Source organism: Astatotilapia calliptera, chromosome 9, assembly GCF_900246225.1.
Source record: "Astatotilapia calliptera chromosome 9, fAstCal1.2, whole genome shotgun sequence".
NCBI classification, from domain to species: Eukaryota; Metazoa; Chordata; class Actinopteri; order Cichliformes; family Cichlidae; genus Astatotilapia; species Astatotilapia calliptera.
Window position 1 is genome coordinate 20,187,946 of NC_039310.1, and position 12,789 is coordinate 20,200,734.

Genomic DNA, 12,789 nt, shown 5'->3' on the forward strand with positions numbered 1-12,789 from the left:
GATTATAAATTCTGCATGTCACTGTGTAGAAATCTGTTTTCAAAATGGAATAGAAATAGAAAATAAAAATATTATTACAAAATGAATACAAAAATTATAGAAATTAATGATAATGACGCTGCTATTCTCTTGATTATTATTGGATCCAGTTTTGCTATCCTTTGGTTTATTTTGGGTCATGCCTGAGCATTCTGGGAAATGGCCCAGTCCAACATTTTGCATTCATCATAAACCTTTAGTTCAGTTTCCATTCTGCTGTTACAGCAGGTCTGAAATACTCTGGCACAGCCATGATGATGTTTCCCTACCAACACCAGCAAGCTGCTGAAACTAGAAGAAGTGTGGCAAAAAGTAATGGATGGCAACCATTATCTACTGAAGAAGAGCCGCACACATGAGCGATGGCGTCCTTTAAATGCTTTTTCAAACACGCTTCAGCGTGATGTAACTGTGCACGATAGTGTTGTCTTGGGAAAAAGAAAGCTGGCAGATGTGCATCTTAATCCCAACATATTGAATCATTTATTCAAAGCTCGAGTCCTGCTGCAGCAGAGACATGATCACAGTTGAGGGGATTACAGTTTTTAGTGTACTCTCCTCTTATCCTCTGAAAAACCCCATCGAATCACAGCCGCAGCTATCTACTTTTGAATAACAATTTAAAAAACGTATTTTATTTCAGTAATGGACCCAGAATAATCTCAACGTGCTAAATTACTTTATTTGGTTCTACTTTATATTATAGAGTCATTCAGTATTGAAACTATGTTGGCCCAGATATTCAGGTCTCGGTATAATGCAATATTGATGTAATGGGCAGCCTGAGTAAATGCCTCAGACAGAGATGGGAGTGAATCGAGGATGGGTTTTGTACTCTGAATCTTTACAGCAGTTTGTTTTTGTACACGAGATCCACAAAGTGATCCATTATCAACAGCAATTACAGTATTTCTCCATCTCCATCTATTTGTAGTCTATCACTTTATGAAGAAGAGATGAAATACTGGATCTAAGAGACATTTTTTCAGCTTTCACATTCACCTTCTCCTGCTTGAGCTTTTCAGGGCAGCTGATCCACATCTGTAACTCTGTGGGTGTCAGTTTGAACTTATCCCCACTGTGTATGAATATACAACTGACATTTGACTTTACACTAATAATACACACATAACCACTGAACCTTCTATTCCACCACATCCCAAAGGTTCTCTATGGAATTGACATCTGGTGACTGTGGAGAGCGTTTGAGTACACTGAACTTATTTTCAGGTTCAAGAAACCAGTTAAGATCATTTGAACATTATCTTCAAAGTAGTCATCAGAGGATGGGTACACTGTGGTCTTAAAAGAATGAACATGGTTAGCAACAATACTCAGGTAGGCTGTGATGTTTCCATAGCTAAGGGACCTAGCTGTGGTGCTAAGAGGCTGACAGAGTGCCAAGAACTCGCCTACCATGCCACCACCCGCCGGTTCTTAGCTAACATGAGTGGCACCCGGTGTGGTCTTCTGCTGCTGTAGCCCATCTGCTTCAAGGTTTGTTACATTCAGATATTCTCTTCTGCTTTCCTTTGCAAGCTGGTAATTATCCTCTTAAATGGTTTTGTGGGAAAATCCCAGCAAATCAACAGTTTGGAAAATACTCAGATGAGCCCACCTGACACCAACAACCATTCCATAAATGGCCTGTATTTGTATAGCGCTTTACTAGTCCCTAAGGACCCCAAAGTGCTTTACACATCCAATCATCCACTCATTCACCCATTCACGCACACATTCACACACTGGTGATGGCAAGCTACATAGTAGCCACAGCCACCCTGGGGCGCACTGATAGAGGCGAGGCTGCCGGACACTGGCGCCACCGGGCCCTCTGACCACCACCAGTAGGCAATGGGTGAAGTGTCTTGCCCAAGCACACAACGACCGAGACTGTGCAAGCCAGGGCTCGAACCAGCAAGGCGAACTCCCAACTCTTGAGCCACGATCGCCCCATGTTCAAAGTTACTGTAAACCTCTTTTTTCCCCCATTCTGATGCTTGGTTTGAACTTAAGCAGGTCATCTTAACCATGTCTACATGCATAAATGCAGTGAGCTGCTGTTATGTGATTGGCTGATTGGGTAATTCTATTGATGAACACTTTACCAGGTACCTATAGTGAATGATCATGTTAAACATGGGAAAAGTTTAATCAGACCCCTGAGAGCCAAAAGCTTATAGATCAGACTGCTCTATCACCCAGTTTCTATGTGTATTTGTCTCTCTATGATATCAAGGAGACGAGGTATTCCTCATACTATTACTATTAAAAAAAGAAATCTCAAATGTGATGCACTAGGTGTTCATGAGTTCAACTGTGCAATAAGCTGAACTACAGAGGTCAGCTCAGGGACGCCGCAGTTTAAGCTGAAAACAGAGATGGGTATCCTCTTCCATGTAGCTTCTAATAATATATTAAAAATATTCTGCTCCACATTTTTGGATTTATACTGTCACCAGTGATTTTTCAACTGTTTTTCTTTCTGGTGAGTGGAACGTCTAACAACCTCTGTGGGTTTTGATTTATGAAAGACGTCAGCTGTCTTTATGTCCTGGTGTGCGTTTCAAAATGCAATCGTGCATATGAAAGTGACTCTGCAGTTACTTTACCTTAAAGGGATTTCTCTAGGTTTAGACTTGTCAAAATGTCACCATGACTTAATGCCACACAGGCAGCTTTCATGATGATGTTTTTTATTTTGTTATATATGTGAATGATAGTGTAACATTTGTATGAATGTGGCTGTTTGTATAGTGGGGTAGACCAAAGGGCAAAGTGTTTAGGATGGATTTAAAGCGTTTTTTTCCTTTTAAATCAAGCATAGCGTGAGATCCGGTGGGCGATGAAGTCACGCTCAGCATCAATCCCAGCAGGTCTGCCAATCGCAGTGCCAGCCCTCATCATCTAATGGCTCGACAATACACACATTTCTGTTCAAGTCGAGTCAAGAAAAAGCCGCATTTTAGCCCTATTTTTAAACATGTAAGTGCATATGCATACACAAATGAGACCATGAAACGAAGCCTCATTTCTATATCACTTACAGGCTTCAAATGGAGTAGCTTGTCATGTCAGAATGTTGAATGAGATGCTAATTCTTGCTCAGAGTTTGAATTTAACTTTTGGTGCTATCTTTACTTTGACTTGGCTCACTGACAACCTTTACTCTGGAGATGAATTCTGCATGACGAGGACAGGAAGAGGAAGACGATAAAGAACGGTTGGATAGTTGTTATGCTGAGACATATCCAGACACTATATGGTTGATTACAGTCACTTAATCCTGGCTGTCAGCATGTGCTTCACCGCGGCTGAAGCTACTTCTCCCACCGACTCAATGCAAACTTTCCACAACAAAGGAGCTACTATCACACACAAGTTTCTTAAAGGTTTCTTAAAGGAAAACTGGCAGTAAGAAGAGATTTTGCTACTTCTGATTTTAGATTCCTTTAAACTTTAATGGTATAGCAGGAAGTGGTCCCCTTAACCAAAAAAGCAAAAACGCAAAGGAAAAAGACAATGCCACAGGCATCTTAATAAGATCAGAATCAGAAAGACTTTATTTATCCCCAAGGGGCAATTAAGATACAACAGAGTAGCATGACATTGAACATTAGGACAGGGCATAAAGAGGCAATAAGAGTGAGATAATAAATACATAGAATATACAGTACAGATGTCATCCTCTTCCTTTTCACCTCAAGCCTCATTTGCTGAATTCAAGTCAGGCACTTAAACAAACGAGAATATGTATATACATGCTCAATTATTCCCAATATTGTCACAATTACTTATTGTCCTGCAACCCTCCACACAGCTGACAAGAGCCAGCTAAACAACAACATTAGCTGGTTTTAAGCTAACATAATGCCAGCTAATGTTAGGTTCTAGTATGCTAAAAATCTTTCCTTTCCCTCTGATAAACAGTTTGATTACATTTTCTCATGGGGAGTCCATCAGATGTTCATTTCAAAGACTGTTTCACTAACACCTGCTAACAGCAGCTAAATGAGGCTAACAGTAGCTAACAGCAGCAGAAACTACCAACAGTTCTGGATATCCTAAACAATCCACTTCAGTATCGCTGGTATCGGTCAAAAGTGAGCTTCTCTGGCTCACTGACCTGTATCAGACTCATTTCACAAAGTTTTACCGCTTCTTCCAGAATAAATAAGCATTGATAGCTGAACTGACAGCCATCCACAGATAGTGAAAAACTTTGGGGCAGATCTAGATCTGGTTCAGACATTAGTAGAAACACGCTGGCCAGCCACAGCATTTATTGGGTACAGTCTAAACTTAATGTTTTTGATCTCTCTTGGTTGACGAAAAGATGTTTGTCCTGTAGCAGCCACCCTAGTTATGTTTATACACTTGAACTGGGAGAAAAGGAATGCTGCAATCTTCTTTTATACAGTGTAACTTTAACCATAAGCACTGTCTACTCTTTTGAAGACAGATGAAGGCTAAACTCAAAGAATCCTAACTGAATCTCGGTTTCTTGACCAACTTTTGGACTGAAATCTAATTAAGTAGAGTTATTTGTTCTTTGTCTTGGCGCCTACCTGTTCGAGTTTCCCATAAAAGCCACCCAAAACCGAGACCAGAGTGGGAGCAGATTTCTCACCATGTTTGTATTTTCCCACACTGATTTTGAGTACTACACTTTACTTGTTGGACATTTTTGTGGATGTTTTAAAGAAACGGGACCTTCCTCTTTCAACCTCCCACCAAAACTATTTGTGTGAGCATTTTTTTTATGCTCCTTGTACTGTGTTTGTTATTCTCTTGAGAAGCCCCCACAGCTTCACATCCACCTACACCCAGCTGGACGATGGCGCCCTGCCCACCGTCCCCTTTACTTGAAGAACTCTCCAGCTGTCCCCTCTCACCTCTGAGGAGCCTACATCTCCCTCGCTCTCTCTGCGTGAGACAAGAAATCATCCTGTGCTGATTAGCAGGAAACTTTACAGCCCTGCATTTGTGTGTTTTACAAGTAGACTTGTTTTCTATTCTGGGAGTAATGTGCTGAATAAGGCTGCCTGAAGGGGCCTTTTTCCCTGACATGGTCTGTCTGCACGTTAATCTGTGATGAAAGGCTTGTGGCAGTGTTTGTTTAAATGTACACATTAATCAGAAGTAGCACCACCTACATGACTGAACTCCATTTGGGATTCAGATATTTATCAGTCCCACAGAGGCTTTGCCAGGCCTGAAACATTATCTCCCCTTGTCTTATATAGCAGGCTGAATATTGAATAGCGGTATTAGATTATAACTCTCTGAGGGGAAATATGAATCCTTGAAGCAAAACGAACTGAACAGGGAAGGATTGTGCTTTAATTAATGTTTGTCTCATGGCCTTTTGACAAGCTCTGAATATTACCGCCCATATATCAAAGCATCTGCAGAGCTCTGTGAGCTCCTATTAGTCAGATCACAGTCGCAAGTAATGTACATCCAGCAAAACATAAACTTTAACAGTGTTTCAAATAAAAAGACACAGCTGCAAGGTACCTCATTAGACCCTGCGGGAAACAGACAACACGAACATTCTTCTTAATTCTGCACAGGAAACAGTAAAAGCAGACAAGCCCGTCTCGTATGGCCTTGTAAAAGTTCATGGATGGCTCTGTTATTAAAGGCAGCCCTGACTTTGCAGGCTTTTTAAGAGAAAAAGGAGCTGATTGCATTTTTTTGTTGTTTAATTTTATTAGGAAACATTAAAAGCAGTACATGTGCTGAGCGCTTTAAAGGAAAGAGGTTGAAGGAAAGGACGGGGACTGTTATAATCTAATTTAGTGGGTAATTTGGTTAGCTGCAAAATTAAAAATACTGGATGTCAGTGAATTTCCATATGCATGTGTTTTATTTTTATTTAGTGGTAACTGTGTATTAGACTGCAATGAGCTGCACAATCTCTATTTTTAAATGTGTTTATATTCTCTACACTTTGCGCCCTTATTATACTGTACAAACTTCACAGATCGACTCAGACTCACCCGATGTATTATCTTATTTTCTCTTTCATTCTTCAGGAGGATACAGATCACAACTACTACACATCAAAAACGTACGGCCCTTCAGATCCGATGAGCAAGGGCTTGTGGGTAAATATCGACCAGATGGACAAGGACAAAGTGAAGATCCACGGCATTCTGTCCAACACACACAGACAAGCTGCGGTAAGTCAACACACATCATGAGAGGAGATTTACTCGATGTTGGCATATTTAAAGACATTTGATACCAAAAATTATCCATCAGATGTGTGTTTTTCACTCTGATAAATGGTTATGAGCTATAATTTTGTTATCCTGAAAATGAATCTGAGCATTTTAAAGGAAATATGTTTACATCTGAACCTTACTTATGTTGAATTCTGTGTACAGGTGCTTTGATCTGCTTTAGCTCGGTTCACAGATGTTGGTGTTTTTTCCAGAAATGGACCTATTGCTCCATCTACAACTGCTGCTCACTACAATATCTTTGTTACTGTGGAACCACAATTATTATCCAACTTTAAGACATTTTACATTTGACACAGTAAAGATTGGTAGGACATAATAAGACTAACAGTCTTTCTGCGTTTAGTTGGACAAAGGCACAAGTTTTATATTTCTGCCACTGTACAACAGAAGTTTGTGGTTCCTTTTTTGTATATTTTTATATTTAATGACTGAAAAGCATGTTTTATCAGATTGAGATCAGGTGACTGACTTGCACATTGAAAAATGCCCCATTTCTTTGCTTTGGAAACTCTTGGGTTGCTTTTGTGGTATGCTATGGGTCATTATCCATTTGCATTGTAAAGCTCTGTCTGGTCAGCTTTGCAGCATTTGGCTGAGTCTGAGCAGAGAGCATAGCCCTGTACACTTCACAATTCATCCTGCTACTTCTATCAGCAGGCACATCATCAATAAACACTAGTGGCCCAGTTCCACTGGCAGCCATACATGCCCATGCCATAATTCATCCTTTGAGCTGTTTCTCTCCTTCATCCTTTTCTCTTCCTATCATTCTGGTTCAAGCTAATCTTGGTTTCATCTGTCAAAATAAGTTTTTTCCAAAACTGTGCAGACTCTTTTAAATGTTTTCTGCCAAAGTCTAATCTGTCCTTCCTGTTCTTGACTATAACCTTGTCATAAACCCTCTGTATTTCCATTCATGAAGGGGATACTTGCTTAGATGTTATGAAGTAGAAATAATTCACCATGCACTTTAGTTGACCCTTTTTAAGAATGAACCAGATTGTAGATTTGGGACATCCAACGAAGCAGACATAACATATAAAGCTGACTTAAAGTGTACAATTTGTCACTGTAAATGAGGAGGATCGTGACAATAACCCCTCTGAAAACAGTTATTTTCTTATCACTACACACACATTACTGGAAGGACTACGGTTGTTTTTAAGGCTAAAAACAGCAAGTAATTCTTCTTGCATTTTTACCATTAAAAGTATCCCTGCAGTGAAAAAATTAGAAAGCTCCCCTCCCTCCACCTCAGCACAAGCAGGTGATGCATGCAAGCTGCATACTGATGGAGTCACACAAGGCAGCAGCAGACTGACTGAGAAACAAAGCAGAATTGCAGTAAAAGAAAGAGAGAGAGAAAGAAAAACTGCCCAGGGTGAGCAATAGCTGGCAAGGATACAGAATAGAGGCCCACATTGTGAATTCTGCTCCTTTACCTTCAGCTGGGTGGTGATGGATTGAGCTATCCACTCTGAGGCAAGCTATTCATTTTAGCCACTGAACGTCCCGGCTAAGAAGCGAGGCGTTCTTGTAAACAGCATCGAGGAAAGGTTCTCTGACTTTGTTTTACGAAGTGAATTCCTAATTCAGCGGTCAACTGAGGAATCTGGAGTCAAAAGGAGACGCTGGAATTCTCGGCTGAATAATTTGATTTCATATTGGAGCGAAAGAAGCAGGGAAAACCATCTGTGCTGAACAGATCTGCGGCACAACCTCAGCAGACTAACGTTTTAAACAAATAGACTTTATAATGAAGACAGTTAAAGTCCTGCATATACTCAGAGATCTTCCTTCCAAACTGTGCCGGCTGCCAGCTATTACTCAAAGAAATTGGCTAATAAAGTTGTAAAACAAAATGCAGTCACAGAGGTTAGCTTCATCACCGGAGTGCAGAAAAGTTAAGCTCTGGATTGTCTCTATGGTCTTCAAGATTCATCGTGGTTTGCCACAGGATTACTCCCTCTGGCACAATCTGTAGGACCATGCATAATATCAGCATGTTCACTGTGGACTGTCCATCTCCATAACACTTACTGGCAGTGTCTGGAATTTAACCCGAGGGATAAAACAATGAATGTAAACTATAATTTATAGGATACATTTTTGGCTACCCTGTAGTCTCTTAAAGATAATTTTATTATGTCTCCGTTCATTTGAAAATATTTATAAATACAATATGAGCCCATCTCTGTGTAAAAGCTTGTTGTTTAAATATTTCCCGTGAGAAATGGTAGGCCTCAAGAATCTACAGCCATGCTAGCAGCTCTATGAGGGTACGCTGGATAATGCTTTGAGCTAAATGCTAACGTTAGCATGAAACATACATTGGTAACAGTGATGTTGATGATTTTTGGCTGGTCAAATTTTACCATTTAGAAGATTTTAGTATGGTGAGTTAGTGTGAAAAGAAATAGCTAATTAGTCTGGATGAAGCACACAGGAAAGCTATTGTTAGCTGTTAAACTTAAAGCATGACTTTCCTCCGCTACGAAGTGACCGGATAGACTATTTCTGCTAACTGTTACTACCAACTCCAGCACAGTGTTTCCTAATCACTGTGCAGCGGCACATACGTGTGTCGTGAGAAATCATCAGGTGTACCGTGCTCTAGATTTTCAAGGTGCCGAATTGCACCTCACTGAGAGGTGACGTGTGCACATTAGTCATGCGATTATTCCTACTAGTATGCTAGAGCAGTGTTTCCCAACCTTTAGGAGCCACGGCACATATTTTACATTAGAAAGATCACACGGCACATCACCAAACAAAAAAATCACCAAAAGCAAATTGATCATTTTCCCCCGCGCACCAGGTATAGCAGAATTGGTTCGATTTGACCCCAGTATAGCTTTTATGCTTTCTTGTAACCACTACTCATGCTAGGGCCTTCATCTCCAGGACCCAGGTCAGATTGACAACTTTCTCTTTTCAAATATGTATCTATTGCTGTCATGCGCTGGATCGTCTCACAGTTGGCAACCTACCTGGCCTTTTTGACGGCCACGTCTGGCCCATGTACCTGAAACATAAGAACACCTTAGAGCAGGTAGTTGTACTGCCCTCTAGTGGAAGAGAATGTAATTGTTCTGCCCGTTACTCAGGCTGATTGCTTAGAGTACTAATCACACCTGATCATTTCTCATGGCACACCTATGCGCTGTGGCACAGTGGTTGGGAAACACTGATCTAGAGGGTTGAGATTTCTACCGGTAATATGTGTCTTGGGTTTTACCAAAAAGATCTTTTCTTGCCACGCCATTTTTTTTCTGTCTCAATCTAATAGAAATTTATAGTAAAACGTAAAAAGTGGTCTCAAGTGAGCCTTGAATTTTATGTATGGGTCAGTTCAGAGGGTAGGTAAAGACATATTTCATATTTCTGACTTTGGGAGTCACAGTGCTGACATGTAAGTCCCGAGCCATATCCTCATTTCTCTATATTTTGCTAGGAAAATGGGGAATAGTTGCACTGATTTATTGAAGCATGTACAAACATACATGGAAGAACAGTAAACCCTACTTTTGTCCACTGCCTTATTCACAAGGGGTCAAACTGTATAATATATTTGGCATTTTTTGACAGATTCAACTAAAGAAGTGGGAAGCATTTGTATTTTAGTGAAACAACCTTTGCTCATCGTACTTTATAAATTCAGAAGAAGATCTGGCTCTTTGAAAGCAGAATATAATGAACTAAGGGGTGGCTCAAGACTTCATGTTTTCCTAGGTAAAAAACGACCGCCACTGAATAGTTACATGCAGAGATATGGTGTATATGTCATTTAATGGTCGGGCATTGTACAGCTACAAGCATTTCACCCCCATGTCATACTGTGTATGGTTGTGTGTGACAAATAAAATTTGAATTTGAATATAAGTATTTCTCCATGAGTGTTTAAGAAAGTACTGTCATTGCTACACATTGTGTATTTCAGCTGTGACATAAACATTTTTTTTCAGCAAAACTTTGAGTTCAGTGTTTGTCTTTTTTAGTTTGTAGGACTTCTTTCTTCTCATAAAGATTACCCTGTAAAGTAGAGCAGATGTAACACACCGGGCACTTTGGTATTTGTTTTTCACATTTTCCTTCTGATCTAAATCCTCTTTGTTTTTTTAAGATCAAAACAGCTTTTTCTTGGATCCTGTCTTAGCTCTATCATCCTGACTGAGGTCATCTGTCTGTTTTTTGTTTTTGTTTTTTCACAGAGAGTTAATCTGTCCTTCGATTTTCCTTTTTACGGACATTACCTGCGTGAAATCACAGTGGCGACCGGTGGTAAGTGAACACTGCTTTTGCCCTCTGTTCTCAGTCATATTTATTAGTGTTATTATTGGATATACTGCCTGTGCTTGGTATATTATACTGTACACAGACAGATTTTTATTGCTATGGGGTTTAGCAGGGAATGTGGTGAGATTTATGAAATGAGTCTTGAGTACAGAGGCATTTATGAAATGGGGAAGAAAACCACAGTCTGTGTGCATACATGTGTTCATGTCTGAATGTGTTTCTAGTACTTGGTGAACCTGTGGGTGTGGTGTGGCTACTGTACAAAGAGATATCCCCCCTAAATACAGAAAAGGGGACCAAACAATGAGTTATTTCTGCAAAAGATGCTTCTTGGAAACTAAATCAGGGAGATTCAGGGTTTAAAAACCTTGTCTGGCACAAACCACAGTACAAAACCACCAACAACAATCTTCCAGCCAAGCAGGCAGCCTGATACAAGACATTTACAGCTCTTACCTCCGTGGGATAGTCTGCTAGAGTAGGGGATAAAGCAACAAACCACTCCCAACACTCTGCACACCAGACTTAACTGGAGGAGAAACCAGACCAGTAGGTTTGGACGGGAGACAGGAGTCGTTCTGCCGAGTGACCCAGCACACCCTGATAGACGTGGATAAAGAGGTTGGGGTATCAGAGGATGTGTATCTGGGGGCGAGACACATGACGCAGCAGACGTGTTTGCCAGAGTGTGCAAAGCAATTTTCCACTTGAGTCTTGATGGCGAAACCGCAACACCCCAACCGTCTATTATCACATCAAAGACTAAAGCCCTGCACTTACTCAACTATTTCAGAGATGTTGTGTAGCGTTTAACTGTCGGTGGAATAATAAAGAAATAATCAGTTGTGTCTCTTATCTTCATTCTCGTCACTGTCTCGTGTCCCCACTTGATCCTCGATCGCTGGGGAAAGTTCAGTGGGCTTTAGAGACGTTCTGGATGATGGTGAGGAGGAACGGATGGGCAGAGGCGCTACTAGCCCGAAAGAGATAACAGGAATTTGCATTTCTCCAGACAGAGATGGAGGGACAAGGCCGCGAAGAAGAGGAGGAGGAGGCAGCTATCTGCCTCTCACAGGCCTCGGGGACTTTGTCTCCGAGACACCCTCCTCATATCCCTCCATTTCAGGACCTATCAGTCAGCTCGCCCTCCTCTCACCACTGTACCATCTTTGCAGCCTGCCTTCATTTCTGTCAGCAGGTCACACTTTTTACTTAAGCAGATATTTTTCTTTCTTGCTTCCTACGCGGAAAAACTCTGCTGGAAAAGATAATTTCTTAACAGAGGGTGACAAAACGGCAGCGGAGTTGCATTCGGATTTCATTACTTTCCAAACAGTAAAGCAGCCAATCCTCAAACACATTAATGATCTAGGCACCAAGACTGGGTTGGCATGTATCCTGAATACACATCTATGGTCCAAGTCTACTTTTCAACTTTTTTGATACAGTGACTGTAGATTTAAACATCAAAAAGGCCTCATTCTAAGAACTTAAGGTGCATTTCCTCTTTAAACTGCCTACTTTGATGGACTCTCATGTTAAACATGGCCAAAGTTTCAAATAATGAGGTTAGCATATCCCAGTAAGCCAGAAGCCTGAGGCTTCAAGTAAAAACACCCTGTTTTAGACTTTTTGTTGTAATATTTGCTTTATATGATGTCAGTGAGAGCAGATATCCCTATTTTGTTCACATCAGTTGAACAGCTCAGGCTGTGAGCACAGAAGCTTCATGCACATTCTGTTAGCGAGGGGCATCCAATCAAAAGAAAGGTGGCTTAAAGGGAGGTTGGCGTCAACAGAGACAGTTCTGGTGAACTGAGGCACTGGACAAAGGCCCAGTATAAAACACATAAAGATTATTCTAAACTACAGAGAGCCAACATTAAAGTACAGAGTGAGAAATTAACCGAGTAGGTTCCCATTGATGTTTTAGCTTTCTGGAAAAGTAATGGTGGCTGTTTTAAAATGAAATAAGGCAGATTACTGTAGATACTAATACACAAGGACGTCAATTTCTAGTGGAAACAGGTTCAAGGAATGTCTTTAACAATGAATAAAAATAATGAATACAAATATTAATAATAGAATTAAGACTTTTCTACTTTTCTTCAAAGTAAACTAAAAGAAAAAAGTGACGCATGCACATTTGAATAATTCTGCTTACAACATACTGCAGTCAGCTGAGAGCCAGAGTAGAGAG

General features: G+C 40.6%; 1 protein-coding gene across 1 annotated transcript in view; it reads left to right on the forward strand.

Annotated features, from left to right (window-relative positions):
- The window catches only part of plxdc2b (plexin domain containing 2b), a 117,115-nt gene that overhangs the window by 58,619 nt on the left and 45,707 nt on the right, over positions 1 to 12,789 (forward strand). The window contains exons 3-4 of the mRNA XM_026179804.1: positions 6,081 to 6,227; positions 10,505 to 10,574. Of these exons, the coding sequence (XP_026035589.1) occupies positions 6,081 to 6,227; positions 10,505 to 10,574 (217 nt within the window). The remainder of the gene's footprint in view (positions 1 to 6,080; positions 6,228 to 10,504; positions 10,575 to 12,789) is intronic.